This window comes from Onychostruthus taczanowskii, unplaced genomic scaffold, assembly GCF_017590055.1.
Source record: "Onychostruthus taczanowskii isolate IOZ18803 unplaced genomic scaffold, ASM1759005v1 scaffold45, whole genome shotgun sequence".
Lineage (NCBI taxonomy): Eukaryota > Metazoa > Chordata > Aves > Passeriformes > Passeridae > Onychostruthus > Onychostruthus taczanowskii.
This window is the reverse complement of record NW_024502014.1, coordinates 3931926-3950754: the sequence shown is the minus strand read 5'-3', so window position 1 is coordinate 3950754 and position 18829 is coordinate 3931926. Positions and strand designations below refer to the sequence as shown.

The 18829-nt window shown below is 40.2% G+C and overlaps 1 protein-coding gene across 6 annotated transcripts in view; it reads left to right on the top strand.

Moving 5' to 3' along the window:
* Positions 1-6: 6 nt before the first annotated feature.
* The window catches only part of AGFG1 (ArfGAP with FG repeats 1), a 35690-nt gene continuing 16867 nt past the window's right edge, over positions 7-18829 (top strand). For 5 of the 6 annotated variants that reach the window (XM_041414442.1, XM_041414440.1, XM_041414439.1 and 2 more), the window contains exons 1-2: positions 7-245; positions 9181-9274. In XM_041414442.1, coding sequence (XP_041270376.1) covers positions 79-245; positions 9181-9274 — 261 coding nt within the window. In that variant the 5' untranslated portion in view covers positions 7-78. Of the gene's footprint in view, positions 250-9180; positions 9275-18829 lie in introns of all 6 variants that reach the window. The other variant, XM_041414441.1, reaches the window with a different exon arrangement.

Here is an 18829-nt window from a genome sequence, read left to right as displayed (position 1 = left end):
CGAGCCCCGGAGCGCCGCCGCCGCCGGGGTGTGAGCGGGGCCCGGCGCCGTGCCGGGCCGTCCCTCGCCGGCGGGGCCATGGCCGCGAGCGCCAAGCGGAAGCAGGAGGAGAAGCACCTGAAGCTGCTGCGGGAGATGAGCAGCCTCCCGCCCAACCGCAAGTGCTTCGACTGCGACCAGCGGGGCCCCACCTACACCGACATGACCGTGGGCAGCTTCGTTTGCACCTCCTGCTCCGGCATCCTGTGAGTGAGTGCGGGAGAGGACCGCCGGCTCCATTCCCCCGGCAGCGGTGACCTCCGCCCCCGGCCGCCGGGGCACGCGTCCGCAGGGCGGCGGCGGCCGGGCGGTGCAGCCCCGCCGCGGGTCTCGCAGCGCCGCCGCTCCCCCTGCGCTCGCCCTTCCTGTTGCCGGCTTGGCCACGTCGGAGGGCAGCGGGCAGGGGGCTCTCTCGGGGAAGGGAGGGAGGCCGTCGGGAGGCTTTCCCGAGCGCGTTCGCTGGAAATCCCCGTCGGAGCCCCCGGTGCGGAGGTGGCCGCCGCCGGCAGGGTGTGCGGCGCTGGGGCGCACGGCAGCCCCGCGGCCCGGAGATGATCCTGGGGAGGCTTCTCTGGCACACGGGGAGCGCGGGCAGCCCGAGCGCCACCACCCCACGGACGTGTTGGAGGGGTGCTTAATCAAGCAAGCGTACGACAATACTTGTGGAAAGGGAAGGGGCACGTGGCGTAGCAGTTCGCTGTCATGACAGCCTTGAAGATGCGGGGATACGAACCCTGTCGTGAATGCGTTTGCAGATGGTACTTAAACGTTAAGTTAAACCACCAGCATAGCTTTATGTGCATCGAGTTCTGCTTGGTGGTAGTTTGTAAGACAACCCTTTAAGCTCTGTCTCAGTCTATAAACTCCAGGCCCAATGGTTTAAGAGACTTGATCAGAAAAGTAGAAGCTGGTTGGGGTTTTCTGACTTTACATCGACTATTTCCTACAACCTACATATATAAACCTTGGAAAGGGATTGGCGCTGATAAAGTGATTGCATTTTTCCTGTTCCTCATTCCTGTATGGGCCTTCCCACTACTCCTCCCTTTTCCACCCATCCTTCCCAGAGATAGTGTGTATGAAACTAAGAGTTGAGGTCATTCAGTTGTGAATTTCAGTCACATATACATAATTTGGGAGAAAGACCCTGCTGTCTTCAGTGCTGCCGTCTCCTTAGCTGTATGTTTGCTTTTACAAGATTCTGTAGCATTGTGCTAATGGAATGGAGCAGAATCAGAGTAACCAAAGAAGTAATAAATAGTATGTCAGAGGATACAGATTGGTGTTTCTAAAAGGCATTCAGGAGCCTGAACTAATTTCTGTCCCCTTACTTCCCCAAACAGCCCTTCCAAGTAAGGTCTTGTGTTCTAGAACAGAGTTGGTAATTATGTTGAAATGCAAAGCAAATATATTAGTTCTTTGCTGAATTTACATGGAACAAACTGTCTTTTATACTAATAGACAGCTAATTAGACTTGGAGTTCTTCTACTCTATGTAGGCTTCTGAGCAGACTTGATGCAAATACAGAAAATACATTTAGGTTGTGAAATTGAAAAGAGACTAGTTTTTTACACAAACATGCCACTCCATCAGCCAGCTCTGGCTATTGTTTGCTCTCTTAGGAAACTGTTATTTGTGCTGGCATGTGAAGCTATTTTAAGCTACTGCACTGAGCTTATTTAATGGTTGCACATGTTCTTACTGGGTTAAACTGAAAGTGTGGTAAAGCTGTACCATGAGAGTGTTTGTCTTTATTTTTCAGGCTTCTTAACCTTAATAGACAAGTATATTGTGAATGCTGCTGAGATGCTTAGCGTGGGTTCAGGAGAGTCTGTTCCTTTTATCTGTTGGCTGGGAGGTATGGACTGCTAACATAGTCCAATTTACAGCAACCAAAAGCATGTACAGGCAGTGAAGCAGCTCATAAGCAGGGGACAGCTGCCACTTGGTGTTGGCCATCATTTGGATGTTACCATGCTTAAAGGAGGAAGACTATCTACAAAAACATGGTTAATGTCTTGGTATTCCAATGAAATGCAAATGTTTTTTTCATTGTAAATGTGCAGTGTTTTTGTCTCGCTGCAAAAAAGCAACCAGAACGTTTGGTTCTTACAGCTAGTAACACATTTACAGCTGGAGTAAATGACTATTAAGAGGACTTGAAGTTTCCCTCTAAAATCAATTTGGACTCGTTCTTTCATGTCAACTTAGAAAAACTTCCATAAGTTGTGTGTGCAGGATCATATGCATTGGTTAACACCTCATGACCTAGCCAGTGGCATGTTTATTTGTTAGTGATGAGACTCGGTGTAGGTCATGTCTGTTTCATAACTAGAAACTTATTTTTAACACTCTGTCAGAACAGTTCTTCAAACAACTTGTTTATTTCCAAATGCTTGTCCCTGTAGAATTTCATGGTGTAGGGAAACGACTTGGGAACAAACAACATAGTGGCAAATATAAAAGTACTGCTGCTTTTGTAGTTCTTATTGGCTGTTTGTGTTCTGCCTCATAGCACTTGCTTTACTGTAAGATTGTAATAATCTTAGTACTTTATCTTGTTTATATGCTATGTGAATGACTTGCATTGCTCCTTGGTTTAATTTTTTTTTTTCTAATCTGGTACAGGAAGCATTCTTGGAGTCAAGTAGACTAGTTTTTTCAAGTATGAAGTGCCCAGTGCAAGATTAAAATACTAGTAGATTAAAAAGTCTCCTTCAGAAAGGTTTCTCAATTAAAAGACATCAGTATCATCTTAAATAAGCATGTTATTCTAGAAACAGTTAACTCTAAACTCTTTTAAAGTGTAGTATAACTTTTTTTACTAGTTTTCTGAACTGTTTATTCATTGTCCTGGCAAGGACTGTCTAGTCACATCCAAAATCTTAATTCTGCATCCATCCTGAATTTCCTTTAAGTATTTCATGTGTATCAAAAGAATGATGTTATGTATTACTAGATTTAGCTTTAAAAACCTACTATTCCCTCTACTAGTTTCCCAAAACAGCGTGTCTAGCTTTTTCATATGCTGCTAAAAACAGTGACAGAACTAGTGGCTTTGCTAAAAAGATTCTGTTTCTGACTTAGTGCTGAAGGTGAGTCTTGTCAAGTCAGAAGTGTGGATGACAGGAGGTTTTTTTCCATAGTACGTGGGGTTTAAGTGACTGGCTCAGATCAGGCTCACCAGAGCAGAAGTTTTGCTGTGCAAAATGGTGCATGTAGCAGAAAGTTCATGCACAGTGGTGTGAATCAGCTTCCTCTTAAAATAGTTCCACTAGTCCCCTGTGTTTCAATTCTTCATGTGGGCAAAAAAAGTGTGCTAGCATTACACAAGGTAACTCAGCTTTTTGGGGTTGTACAAGAATCTAGGATATCTGGAATTATACACACTTCCTGCCTGAGAGCAGGAGGAGGTGCTCTGGCAGAGCAGTGTGCTCAGGTCAAGATTACAGTCATACACTACAGGAAGATTTCTCCTTATTACAGCAAACCTGCATCTTGGGAAATGTTGGCAGGGAGATTATTTTGGTTTGACAGAAGTCCTTTGATTCAAAGGGTTGTGTTGGTAGCTATGACTATTGTTTTCCTGGATGCTCCCATGTGGCCTGCTGACAGTGACATCCTTCCCTTTGTCTTATCAAATGCCTCTCTGCCTTGTATCTCAGCTGTCTGTGCATCTCTGCTTTCAAGTACTTCTGTAGCACTCACAGTCAGCCCGCTCCCAACTTTGATAAAAAGAAAATGTTTTTCAGTTCACCAACGGAAAATATTTAACAGTCTGCTTGCACGTGTTTTCTATTATATATATATATTTTTAATCTTGACTCCTTTTTGTATCTGCTGATGTGATAATTCAGGCACTCCTATCCTTTTTCTCACTGCCCTCTTAACTGCCTTCCAACTTACTTAGGAAGTCTCTTGTTCAGCAACAAGGAATGTTTAGAACATAATAGGTACTTTGAGAAATGCTAAAGCCCTTTTATGCTAATTTTTACAACTGTTGGCCTTCTTCTGGCTGCTTGTAATGCTCCTAGTTGCAATTTTAAATTTAAAATTTTCATGGGTAGGGGACTTCTGTATCAGCCAGACAGAAGTATTTGGTCACTGATAGAATAGTAACAAACTGTAACATCTCTGTGCAGGGGTGATAAGTTATTGTTCTATCCCTAGAATAAGTTTAGCAAAAATTAAAATAGTCTACATAAACAGTGCTAGAGTGAAGGTGATTGAGTTAGCATGACTTTTCAGTCTTTTTTTTTCCTTTGGAGCATGTTTGGAAAATGACTCCATGTGTTCTGGGTCTCTCTGTGTGTATATATATATGTATTTTAAGGATATTTTCTGTGTTACTATATTTCTTGTTTTCAGTTGCAAGGCCGGAGAGCAAAGGAAATGTGTCTATTCCAAGTGAACACTGTGCAGTTCAGAAAGAATGTCTGGTTATTTTTTAAGAAAAAGCCTAAATTAACCTTAACTCTGCTTCAAAATGTGTGTATGAGTCGTCTGCTATTAAAAATAAATGAGCTTGTGAGATGGTGGAGGGTCTCCAGGGAGGTCTACAAGTATCAGGAATGGCCAGTGCTGCTTATATTCCTTTTTGCTAATTACAGTAGCACAGAAATAATAATGAATGCTGTGATACTGGGTTTTCTGGTGCTTGTTTTCTGGACATCTGGGTGTGTGGGGTGCTCTGTGATGGCTTGGTATTTGACTTGCCTCATTAACTTCCTGAATTTTAGGGGATCAGATTTTGCAGGCTTAGGTTTGAAATGGTGTTAAAATCTGATCCAGGGGACGTTAGCAGTGTTGAGCAGCCGTCTGCCCACCATTCCTCCCACGAAAGGGACCCTCTGTTCTGCCAGAGCTCACTCTTCACATTTTTCTCCCCTCCCAGCCCCAGCCTTTGCAGTCGGCTGCTCTGCCAACAATCACAAGTTCAACTGTAATTTGCCGCTAAATTATGTTAGAAACAAATATCCACTGCTTGTTGACTGTGTTTTGAATGTTTAATGTTTCAACTGCCAGACTGCAGAATCCTGTGTCAGTGGCCTTAAAGCTTCCTTTGTTTGCGGGAGCACCAGTTTAACAATGCCCTCTGGAGAACAGAGGTCTCATATTCTCTGAAGCTGCCCCTACGCTAAGCTGTGACTCAGTGAGGGTCAGTGGAGGAGACTCTCCGGGCTGCAATCTCTGGTCACAGTGCTCTTCCACAGAAATAATCGTTGCTGAGCGTGAAGAAGTTGGCAGTGATGAGTGGGATCTCTGTGTGGGATGTTCTAGCTCTGGTGTGCTGGATAAGTGCAGATGGCAGGAATTGTCTTACTCTGTCATCCTTCCCCAGGGCCTCTTGGGAGGAGAGAGCTGCAGTGTGGTTGAAGTGCTGAGGTAGCGTTTGGTTGCTGCCTTCCCCAGGAGCCCTGTTGTAGGGAAGGGAGTAACTGGTACTGCTGCACAGGGGCAGGTTGCAAATACTTGTTCAGGGTCAATTTAAATTTAGGCATGGATAATTTGCACTAAGGGACTGTAATCCATTCTGTCCCCTGTTAAATAGGGAGCACTGTAAAGCATTAGAACTGTGTGAAACACTTGTCAAATACGAGGAGAGAAACATTTTTCCTACGAAAAAGGAGGTTTGTTAATTCCTCATAAGGGATAATTGTACTTGGCTGTCTCCCAGAAAGCTTCCCCCATATGTAGATGAGGTGTTTGTGAATCATTTGAGTCATTAAATAGTTTCTGTAAGGTAAGGAAGGGTTGGTCCTTGAATCCTGTTTCAAAAATTGCACAACTGCTCTGTTTTAGGGAAATTCCGGGCAATTCATGGGTGTTAGTTAGAAATCATAAAAAAATAGAGTTTGTTGTTCTAATGGTAAAATCAAAGTAATTTCTCTAAGGAAAACAATGCTTGGGCTGTGTTTGTGTGCAGCTTCTTGTCTTGAATTCCTTGTTCCGGGCTGACTTCTTAGACTGCTTTAGCATAAGAGGAAGCTTTACATAGGTTCCCTGCATCCTTTGCCATATTCAATGGACATAAATACTTGAATGTACAGTATTGCAGCTTTATAGTTTACTTTAGATGATGGCTGTTAAAGTTTTGTTCGGAATTTCCAATACTCCTGAACTACTGACTTGGTGCCATGCTCTCTTTCATCCTGCCAGACATCTGACACCTCTGTGTGGTGATCGGATCTTTAGAGGAGGATGTCTTCCTTCTTTTAGCAGGATGGTGTAAGAGAAATGTGAATTCCTCTTATCCCACGTGGATATAGTGTGTATACCAGGAAACCTTATATGTCTGAACTCTTCACTGGAGAGAGAGGCATGGAGGAAGTCCCTGGTGAGATTTAACCAAGTCTTATCTAGGCCTCTACCATGTTTAATATTGCTGCTTAACAGAGCTGAAGGTACTGAGGATGTCAGTGTTTGCTGCTGTAAATGCTCTGAAGAGCCCTGGTAGAGCAGTGTGGAGTAGGTAAGTCTTAAAGAACTTGTGCAGTGCCTTGAAATTGGAAACGAAGGTACAACAGAGCACTTAAACTGTACTTACTGCAAAAAGGAATTTCCAGCAGGAGCTAGTGGGAAAGTTGGGATACACTACCTGTGCTGGGAAACATGTGAATGTGTTAGTGAATAGCTCTCGCTTTTAAATAGCCATTAAATAGTTTACAACTACCTAACTGTGCTGCTGTTGTAATTACTAGGAGGAGAGTAAACTGAACAGACTAAGACAGACAGAACTGCTTTTATACTTACTGTAAAAGCAAGGGACAGTAATTGTCATGTAACATTTGATGGAGCAGATCTGTGTGAAATGCCACGTGGATGCCAAATTTGTTTCTATGCTGTCACTCAATATGTGATGCTAAAAGTGCCATTTATGAAATGTAATTACTTGCATGCACAGACCGAGAAGGTGTTTCTTTTAAAAGCCAAAAATAAGCAAAACCTAATCCTAGCACCAGCTCTGAAACAATGAGTTTTAACTGCATAGAACTCCTACAGGTTTGTTTTAAATTATATCATCTTAAAATGAGTACTTACTTTAAAAAACTTAGATAATGTTGTAGTATTTTAATAAATGTAGTTTGTGTAGATGATACAGCTAGATGAAAGATGTTAAATTAGCAACTTTAATTTACCAAGAAATTTAAATATTTTGAGAGAAGATAGTTTAATTAACTACCGTAAAACCAATCTCACCAACTTCAGTGAAACTTCTGCCTTGTTAAGGTGCTGAACTGTGGAGTCTGATGTCAGCTGCTCTGATTTCAAAAGTTTGCTGAAGCAAATGGTATTCTGTAAAACTAATTTTATGTGCCTGTAGGTTTGTAAATGACTTCTGCTTTTAAGTATTCAAAATGCCTGCATTTCTTTGCAAAATACAATTAATTGTTTATCCAAGTGTTTCAAACAGTGATGATCTCAAATTTGTTTGAGAACTTAGAATTTGTCTGATGAAACTTAGGCTAAAATGTTACTGCTTAGTGTTCTAACCTATTCAACTTCTGATTAAAAATGTGGAGTTCCTTAACACAGGACCAGAATTGTCTTACAGGTACACTTGAATTTGGGTGTGAAGATGAATTTCCAAACAAAATGCATAGTAGTATTTTTCCCATCAGACTTACTTGGAAAACTTGAAGTGCTAAAATTTTTCTGCCAAAGCTGAATATAATGTTAATATTTGGAATATCAGATTTTTGTCATAGGGTGTTCTGATGGATAACAATTTAATTTATAGCTAATGTTCTTGGGATAATCATGGAGTTTGGAGAAAACTGCTGGCTCTCCTAATGAATATAATGTTAATATTTGGAGTATCAGATTTTTGTCATAGGGTGTTCTGATGTATAACAATTTAATTTATAGCTAATGTTCTTGGGATAATCATGGAGTTTGAAGAAAACTGCTGGCTGTCCTAAATTAGATGCTAGTGTTGGTTTTTTTTAATTCTTAAAAGCAATCTGAACCAAATTTAGAATTAAAAGTGTAGGGATAAATACAAACAGTACAGCTATCAGTTGATTTTCTTAGAGATTTGTTAGGCCTGTATTGCATCCCTGGAAAGCTTTTGGTGTGCTTTGCTATCTCATGGTTAATGTTTATGAATTGTTTTTTAAGATGGTATTTCAGAAATCCAGGCCTGATTAACCTGAGTGTTAAACTGGCCCCTGGGTGAGTGTCTCCAGTGCTTGGCACACACAGGATGGGATGTTCTTGCATCCATTGGGCAAAGCACAGCTTGGGTTTGATCGAAAGCAGTTGTGGGCAAAAGCAGTAGCTAGCATGTATTTAACGAAGGAGCTGGAAAGCGAAGAAAGCTTTTTGTTCCCTGCTGCTGTTGCTCAGCGTGTTTTCTCTCTGTGCTCGCCGGCTGTGACTGAGCTGGGTTTGACGGTGTCAGGCTGCGGCAGCACAAATGCCCGGTGTTCCGCTGGCCCTGCTGCGGCAGCCCGGCGTGCATGTGAGAGTGCTGCCAATCTGGGCTTCAGGCAGAGCTGCTCACGTTTGGGGCTGTGGCATTAGCAATGGTATCTCTCATTTGAGAGCCTGCTAAAACCAGTGCCTTTTTGCTTTTATTGCAATTACTTCTGAAGGGTTCAGGAAGAGGAGTAAGCCTCTGTCAGTGCAGGGGCAAAAAGTAAACTATAAAAAGATGCTGTGAGGAAACAGGAAATGTAGGTTAAAGGAAGACAAAAATACTGAGCTGGGCAGTTTAGCTTGAAGAGATCTAGTTACTGTGTAGAAGTTGTAATGAGAGATCAAAGTGAGGAAGGAGTTGGAGGGAAAGGAAACTACAACCAGGAAACCCAAGAGTGAGAGACAAAAGGTAGAGGCAAAGGTGAAGCAGATTATGATTTGAAAAAAAAAAAAGGTATAATTTTTTTTTTCTTAAATTTGCATAGAAAGTGTCTGAGTGACTTTGCATGAGCGATTGTGAATATTGGTCTCCCCTGAAGTTCTATTATTCGGCTTTGTATACTGAGTGTTACTTTGAGAAGAGTTGTATGGCATTACCAAGAATGAGTGTGCTTTACAGAGATGGCTCCTGATTTTAAAACTGACTTGTAGCTGTAGCATTAAACGTGATTGTATGATGGCAAATTTCCCAAATGCTGAATACCTCTTTCTTCTTTCAGGAGGGGCTTGAATCCACCCCACAGAGTGAAGTCGATTTCAATGACTACGTTCACGCAACAGGAAATAGAATTTCTGCAGAAACATGGAAATGAAGTAAGTATTATTTGGAGAATAAAGTGGGTTTGGCACTTTAGTATTAAAGTTGAAAACACCACTTAAAGAAAACTTAGGGTTTTTTGTTTAGATTTTTTTTTTTGGCAAAAGCTAGACAGAAGTCTTTTGAAGCCAACATCGTTTGAAATGAGGCTTCTGGAGAGCTTGTTTCATTGGGTAGCTGATCATCATAATGTTATTGCCCAACCCACACAATCCAGACTCACATGATCAGTATTTCTGAATTGGGTTTTCTTTTGATTTTGCATAAGGCAATATGCAGCTACCTTTTATTTTTTTTCCCTGTATGCTCAGAACTTGAAACTGACTGCAGTTGCAGCTACTTTTTTTTTTTTTTTCCTGTATGCTCAGAACTTGAAACTGGGTGCAGCAGTATTTCCTAAAGAGTGTACTCTGCCAAAAATAAATACAAAAATACACCTTGTAGCTGTATTTCTTCACACTTGGTGTCAGAAAGTCTTCTAGTAGTTTTAATACTTAATATAATACTACTAACAATAAATAATTTATAATTAATAAAAATAATTTAAATGCTTAATAAAAGTATATACATATACTTGCATATGTGTATTAAAGTATATCCATATTGAGTGTTCTTGGACAGAGGAAGGTAAGGGAGAAATTGTTATCTAGTGAGTAGTTTGTGGCAGCTTTGAAGAGGAGAAGTTCTAGCATACTGACTTTTTGTTCCTTTTAATAGAAGAAAAAATCTGAGGTAAATGTTGGATGGACTCTGTGGGAATACACTGAGCTGCTAAGCCCTGGATGTTGCTATTGCTGACTTCAGTTTGAGGGCGAAGTTTGTGTTTTAATAACATGCTGTAGCCTTGAGGATTTTAGAGGCAGATTTTGCCTCTGTTCAAACTAGATAAGGTTCTGCTTCACAGTGATTGCATCTGTACCCTGTTTAGTAGAACTATTGATTGTAGGCTAGAATGTGTTTTATTAGTGTGCTTTTGTGAAGCTTTGTGGGGATAAATCCCATCATTCAGTAAAATGCTGATACTTAACTTTCTTAAAGTTGGTCCGTTCATAACTGTCAGGTTGAAGAATGAAAACAGAAGTAGTAATTTCTTTTCCTGCCCTGGTAAACATGTGTTATTGTTGAAATGACTGATAGTGGCCAATTACTCTAGACATAGCTAGAACAAGGCCTGAACTCTCCCAGACTTTATAAAGTAATGTTGATGGCTTAGGTTGGTTGGGTTTTTTAAAACTGTAGAGCATTGCATATGTGTGTGTATATGTATAGAGCATATATTAGTCAGTATAAAAGTCAGTGTTACTGACTTTTTGGATAGGGAAATTTAATAAAGAATCTTCTGTGGATTCACATAGTGTGTTGGAGGCTCTTTCCCTAAGATTAGATTGTAAACTTCAGCTTTGCTTTAAGCTTCACAAAGTGTAAAGGAAAACGTGTTTGCAGCTCCCTCCCTGCATTTGTTTTATTTTCACTTTTTACTATACTTGCTATGTCTAGAGTGCTATGAGTTTGTTTTCACTGGTCTGGAACCTGAAGTGATTCCTTCTCAACTGATTAGTGTGGTTGTCCTTCTCATTATAGCCATAACTAGTCTGCTAATCATAATGATTTAGTTGATACATAATTTATTATTGACATTAAAAAAATTCACTCTGCAGTGCTACTCTGTTTCAAAAGCAGAGGTCTTTGCATTTGTAGTACTCTAATTAGAGAATTGCAATGATTTAAATGAGCTGCCTCATAAATAAAGATGTCCTTTTGAGTTTAGTTTTAGGTTGTTGATTATTGCTTTAATTCTTAAATAGAATTGCATAGACACTTGTAAGTGCCAATGGTACCTTTAAGGAGGGCTCAAATATTAAACAGAAATGATTGTTTTTTTAAACACTGTTAGAAGTTTAAAAGTTAAACATGTTGTTGTACTTCATATTGCAGTAGTTAAATGGGCATTTTGCTTTCTCTTGTTGGTGTTGTACTTTGGAATACTTATCTGCAGATAAGATAATGTGTTGGACAGAGGAAATTCGTCTCACCTCACAAAAAATGTTTTTTTTTGCTTAGCTTACGTTCAGTGTAGGAGGCTCTTGTGTGTATATGAAGAAAGAAAATTGCCCAAAATAAGACTTCTCAAACATGGAATTGTCCCATGTTGTAATATCAACAATTAAAACTATTCCACAGCGGTACCTATAAAATGAAGCTCAACTCTTTTGGCAATCTATCATGTTTAACTTCCATTTTTCTGTAACTTCTAAAATACTTTCATTCCAGCTCTGTTGTTTTAGTCTTTCTGTAACATGGGCAGGGCCTCTCTGATAACCTTTCTTGCTTCCAGATGAGTAGATTATGGTTGTACAATAGAGATCTTGTTCTGAATACAAAGTAAAATAGCAAGAAAACATCCCTGAGATAAAGTAGTTAAGGTGCTGAGTTATTCTTAGAGGAAGTAGTTTTCCACTCTCCTTCAAAGGGTATTTGCAAGGTCAGTTTATTGGATGAGGTTGAAGTCCTCTAAAAAAACCCAACCACTCAAACCAAACAAAGAAAAAAACCCAAAACGCTTCATAATATTTAAAATACCAACTTTTCCCCAGTTGTTGTAAATGACCCTCTTTGTGGCACACATGGGTAAAACATCCAGTTACTGAAAGGCTTCTGCAAAGCAACTGCTTCAGGAAGAGATTATTCAGAGCAGCTCTTGCTTAGGTGAAACACCATCTTCTTCCCCATATATACCCATTCTAAGAAATGTCTTTCTGGCACAGGTAGCTTGAACATTATTTTAAATGAGTTTTTACTGCTTCAAACAGAGTTTTAAATCCTTATACTGTGTTAAAAGGCACCTATATTTTGGTGTTGCTTCCTCATCTGAAGGTATAAACAACTGACAAGTCTCCAGTTTTGCTAATGTTGGGTTTAGGTGACTGCAGCAAGAATGGAGGCATCTTCCAGCTGGCATTCCTCAAGTGCCTTCTGAAGTCTTTTTGAAGGATAAAGGCAGTTCTGACTCACTGGTAGGCTTTTTCGTCTCCTTGCTGTTTTCATAAAGAGCAGTGTGAGGTATTTTCACATTTGCTCGTTAGGAATAACGAGGAAAGAGTGATATGGAGATGTCTGTTTGAGTACTCATCCTCAAATGATGCTAGCGCTGATTTGGCCTCTGATTCAGTTGTGCAGTGGTAGTAGGAAGTGAACTTGCTGTTTGAAGAAAGTGGAGGTGGTGCTAATCTTCTGTTGCCATTATAGCTGTGAATATTTATTCAGAAGAATAGTATTATGAGGCAAACCAGTTACAGAGTTAATTTTTCTCCTACCCATTTGAAAAATGACAGGTATTTTATAACCTTTCCAAATAACCCGTTCTAATCTGTGTGTGGTTGAAGAAAAAGATCTTGATGGTCTTGGATTTAGAAAATCTGTGCTACTCTGCAGCAAAGACCATGTTTACCCGAGGTAATGAGTAGAATACATGAGGGTATGCTCAGCTGCTGGGAGTTATTTTAATAGTGCTGAATTTTGGTTTGGTGCCAATTTTCCTGACTCTCAGTAGCACCTGTGCAAGTCCCCGTTTCCTGCACTCTTGCAGAACTGGCAGTAGTCTGAGTCTGGTTCAGAGCTGGTGTTAGTCCAGACCAGAGTGCTTCCCTAGAATCTCCTTTACTGTGGAATGTGGCCTGGAAACCCTGGAGTGGAAGGAGCCATCCTGAGCTGGAGCTGATGAGTGCTGACAGCGTGAGCTGTGCAGTCAGGTGTCCTTGGAGTACATTGCTGGTTCTGCTAATACGATACAGAGATACAGGAGCTGATTGTGTGTAGAACAATGGCTTTGTTAGCTGGATTTACTGGCTTCACTCTGCTTATGAAACCACTATAACTTCTGGACCCAAACAGCCTTTGAAATTAGTACTCTGGCAGTATAAAATTCCTTTAACCTACAGAGATTAATGAATAATATTGACATCAGAAGTGCAGGATTACTAAACAAAGCTTTAACTTGCTTACATGAAGAAACTGTTTTGAAATCTTTGTTCCTGTAGGGTGTTATGTTTTGGAACATAGTTTTGTTGTGTGGTAATGTGAAGTTCTTTGCACTGCCAGCATTATGTTTGGTGCATAACTGAGGATATTTTATTGGCAGGGATGGGGAGAAGAAGAAATCTAATTTGGCATTTACCAGCCTTCTGAAAGGTATTATCTTGTTAGAGCTTTTAGACTAGACTGACACGTGTAATCTTCCTATGCAGTGGTGTGTCTGGGTGTCCAGAAGTGTTGTAGGTCAAGTAGTGTGCTTTTTCCTAGGTTTGAAGTGCAGCTTCTGTCAACACAAGGATGTGTTCTGTGAGAGCTTTTCCTTGCCTTGCTGCCTTCACCACACACAAGAGCAGGAGGCTTAATGAGCAAGAGCTTAACTTTGCTGGCCTGACTGAATTTTTCTTCTTCCTGACTAGCACAACTGTGCTAACAGGAGTTTCTGGAGTGTGGTGGCTCAATGTGTTGTGTAAGCAGAAGGCCTTTGTCTCTCCTACATCCGCCTTTCCCCACACACTGGAGATATCTATCAGTGAAATAGTTATCACATGGCAAAGCTTTATGTGGTAGTTGAAATACATAGCATTGGAATAGAAATAACTGAAGTCTCAGATTCTCAGTGTTTCTGCAAAATTTAATGGATAGTGCTGATTCTTTTCTTAATTAGAAGTTTTTTAGTGGGCCTGTTCTTTCCTACTTGCCCAACTCTAAAAACAGACATGAAAAAACAAACCCCAAAACATGTGAACAAATATAAAGTGAAACAAAAGCTAAACTTCTGTGGAAAACAGGTACATGTATGTTTTTTTTTAGTCTTTGAACCCTTCTTGGAACTCCTGAAAGCATGAAATGTTACTGGAGGCTGGATTTTAAACCAGTAACCTTTCTGATTAACTTTGTGGTGTGCCAGATATGCACTGAATGGGATGTGTTCTTTGTTGCTTTCTGTCAAAGCTGAAAACAAAGGTAATTTCTCAAAGTGTAGGACTACAAATGTAAATAATGTATGGAAAACCTAATGTATGGTAAATATAATTACTCTGGGAAAAACAGTTTTCCCTCAGATGGAATAGCTGTGGAGTGCAGATTCGGGGAAACCAATGGTATGAAGAGAAATATAGGTAAAGGCTTTATTATAACATACAATATGCACTTGGCCCATTTTCTCCTTTTAATGATATATTTAAGTTACAGAAAGTCACAGTTTCTGCCTTGCTACCTCCAGGGTTTTTATCTAGGTCAGGGTGAGTAGGTTGATGCTGGTTGTGATTCTCTTTCCCTCTTTACTTCATGCTGTACTTGCTGATCTAATTCTGCACGTCCCAGTATCTGGTTGCCAAGTGTCTAATGACATCCCTTGCAGGACTGGAGCTTGTTGGCAGAGGACAGGTACTATCCTTCCCAAAGCAGTTGTGAAGGGATTCTCATGAACTTTTAAATTCCATGAAGACAACTGCTGAATCTTCTAATCTACTTATTGTTATCTGATGAGGTAAAACTGTGCTTTCTCTTGATTTTTTTGCAGCCCCCAGAGTGTAGTAGGGGCAAAACTTCAAAGTATTGCTTCTGTCAAGCCTTCAACCAACAAAAGTAGACTTTCAAATGCTGCATACGCTTAGTCATTCTGACTTCAATGCTCTCCTTTTTTTTCCCCTGCTCTGTTGGTGAACCAGTGGGACATGGACTAATTATACTTTTCAGGGACAGTGGACAATGATTATGGATTGTTGGATATGTTCCACTGTTTCTAGGGGCTTCCACATAACTTGAATGTTTACTCTTGGCTCCAGCTTGTCAGGCTCTTCTCTAAGCAGAGCATTTTGTTTGATAGAGCTGTGGTTATCAAAAGGAGGAGTACAGCAAAGCTTTCAGCAAATAAACAGAGCTTTCGAGCACAGGCTTATTGGTGCTGCTGTTGCAGAAAGAACAATATTAATATTAAATGGCTGAACCAGAGTATTCCCAAGGAGATGGTGCAATGTAGAAGGATTTCAGAAAGCCGTGGAATTTTTAGGCCCAATACCTTAATAGTAGTGTTGTGTAATTGTGTGGTTAGTTGGGATGATGGTTCATATATTATCTGTAAAAGCAAAGGAATGAGTAATTCTGTTAAAATGGGGCTGAAGATGTGTCATACAACTTCAGCAGCAGCATTTTCTGAATGAGTTCTGCAAGTGTGATTTGTATAGGGAGCTGTTAGAGGGGTGGTTTGAAATACAAGCTCCTTGGGATATCAAATTCAAATTTCTCAAAACATGCATTTTCAAAATTGCGAAAAATTGAGAACAATTACTTCCTTGGATTTTTTTTTTTCAGGTAGTGAATTTGTGTTAAATAAGAAGAAAAGTGTGTTTAGTAGAGTAACTGCTTGCTTAAGGCTTGGGATTGTGCAGGTTTACACTTCCTTTAGTGCCTTTTTGGAGTTACTCCCTGCTCCCGTGTCCTGCAAGAGTCAGCACATGCTGTGGATAGCTGTGCTGAATAACTGTGGGAGTAGCTGTGCTGTTCCAGGTGGCCTGCCTGGGCAGCTGTTGGGCCAGACAGAATAGCACTGAAGCTTATGATGAAGTGTTGGCAACTGAAGTTGCCAGTCTGATCTTTCTATAGTTGTGCTATTTTTTTTTGGTTGTTGTTGTTGTAGTGAATCTTTTGGTATCTGTCCAATCAGATGGTGAATTAGTGGGGAGTAATCTGGGTACCAAAGGTATAAATGCTGAGTGATCTTCCCCCACCATAATAAGCGAGTTGTATGGCATAAGTTTCCCTGATATTTGTCACAAGAATAACTTTTGAATAGCTTTGAAACAAAAAATGTGATGACCTGGTCAATAAAAATAAAGCAAAAATAAAAATTTCTCACAGCAAACTTCCTTCTTTGCACAAGATTCAAGACTGTTGGTGACATACTTTAAAATAACTATGTACAGATAACTACTTCAAGAAAACACAATTACATGATGTGAATTCTGTCTCTGATACCAGTATTTTTTAAATTTGTCAATTTTCATTTCATCCTGTGTTATTGCACAACTCTGTGCCATTTGTGTTTTTAGATGGCTGAAAATTGTTTTGTGGTTCACTTGAAGCATAATCAATGCAGTGTTGTGGATCCCTGTCAAGTCAGATGGTGGTAGCAGAAGTATAGCTAGACAGAGCACACAGGTCACCAGCAAACAAGGGAAGACAACGGGCCCTTTATTGGGCTCTGAATGCCTGCTTGGAATGGCTGCTGATGTTCAAAGCATTGTGTGCTACTTCAGACGGAAATATGTGCCTTTCCATGGTTTCTGATGTGGTTGTAAAACTTCATAAAATCTGGCTTTCTAAAGGACTTAAGTCAGAGTTGTGTAGGTTGGAAAAAACCTTTAAGATCATCAAGTGTAGTAGGAAGACAAAACAGCCTTTTTTTAGCATAAGCATGGTCTGAAATGCCCTTATGAGGATGTGATTTACCCTTCGTATTCCAGTCATGTTGTACACCCACTTACAATCTTACAGTCTCTTTCCATCATTCCCACTAATCCAAACTGCTCTTATCTATCGTGGGTGTCTGGTTTTGGTTTAAGACTTGTCCATTTTAAGAACTTTTAAGAAATTGTACTTCCTGTGATAACTCTTTAGGTTAAGAAACCTGGGTGAAATTTAATTTGCATTTGGTGTGGTAAATATTTTCCACTGCATTTGTACAGCTCCTGCAGTCGGACTCTGGTACAATGAGAATGTCTTGAAGTGTGTGTGTGACTAAGTAGGTTCTTTGTCTTAGTGGTTGTCCATTAGTGAAACTGGTAGTAAAATTGGTTGCCCATTTAGTAAAACTGTTCTCTGTGCTACCAGGAACAGAAGAACACAGAGTACCTGGCAGTTTGTTTAAATTAATTACAGTAGTGACTTGAGGCATATTTCATTTGTTACTTCCTTTTGTGGTTAGGTATTCAGAAGGAATTAGTTGCTCCAGGAAACACTTTTGGAAGCCTGTTTTGTGAAGGTTTGCAAAAATTGCAGTGCAGTGGGAAGAGCCGATGCCTTTAAGACGCTTGCATCATTTTAAACGAACAGGTGTTTGTTCAGCACAGTCCTCCTCCGTTCCTGTTTGCATATTCATAGAACTGTATCTACTATGGCTCTGTAGCTGGTAATGATCTGAAGTCACACAGCACCTTGTTTTCTGAGTCCTCACAGAAATTGCCTCTAGTGGTCATGATGGCCTGAGACATTGACACGGAGCTGTGGTGGCTTTTTGGTTTGGATTGTTTGTTGTTGGGAGTTCTCGTTTGTTTGTTTTGAGGGTTTTTTGTTTTGTTTTCTTCCCCCCTCACTCCAAATGCTCAGGCACTTCAGGAGGAAGATGAAGCAGAAAACTGGGAGGGAGAAACATGAAAAACTGGGTTGTGGTTTGTTGCTGTGAGTTGATCTCCTCCAGGTTTCAATGGTAGCAGTGACATGGTAATTGTGATGAGTTTCTTTGATCTGACTTGTTTTGGGTGGCAGGAGAAGAAGTAAATAGATGGTCTGGTATGGGTGGGGAAGAGGCCCTCCTCTGTCATTTGCCAGCACATCTCAGCATGGATGCAAACTGATTATCATGGTAGAGCCCCAAGCGTTACAGTGCTGGGAGCAGAATCAAGTAGGGACTGTTGTAGCATTTGTCTTTCTGCTTGTCTGAAATTAAGCACAATTTTTCTTTTCTTCAGTGTTTCCTGATATTCTTTCCAGTATTGAAGTTGGGGTTGGGAAGGGACTGTGTAGATTTGAACACCACCAACTCCTGCTGCTAGAGATTCTGTAAATAGCCACAAGCAGAACTTGTCTTCCTCCTAGCAATCATATGACTGCTGCTTGTATAGTTATACTCACAAATCTAAGTATGGAAATACTACTGCTGGCTCACTTCAGGCTATTCACTGCAAGTTTAAAGCTACATACATAAATATTCTGACTTTATATGTTTTGTTGCCAAAAAGTTGTGAAAGATTGATACTGTTAAAACAGTGATTCTTGATATTAGCTTTTACTTTAGAACAGACTTGTGACTTTTTTGACTGTTTGTCTTTTAATTTTGTATAAAGATGTATTAAACAAATATATTAAGTTTTATTTTATCTATTACAATACTGTAAGTGACTGTTTAATTTTGAGAACTCAAATCAGTGCATTAAACTTGACCCTGTTGTGGAGTGCAATTGCAGAAGGAATGCAGAATTGCTGAGTTTGAGATAGTAACTACTGATCTTAGCTCTAAATTAGCTATATAAGTACACATTTAAAAATATCTTTTGATCATTAGATCTGCTTCCCGTTGTTGTTTGTTGCTATCCAGTAGATGATGATGATAATGTTGGTAATAACGACTGTTAGGTGTTGAATATGCAATTGGACTATTTAGAACTGAAACATCAAATATGAAATATGTAGTTAGGATGCCTGCCTAATTTCTCTAATGCTGAGCAATCTTTGAAATGACCTATAAGATTTATCACGTTTGCCAAGTAGCTTGGGGAAGATGCTGAAGTGGGGGTATCACA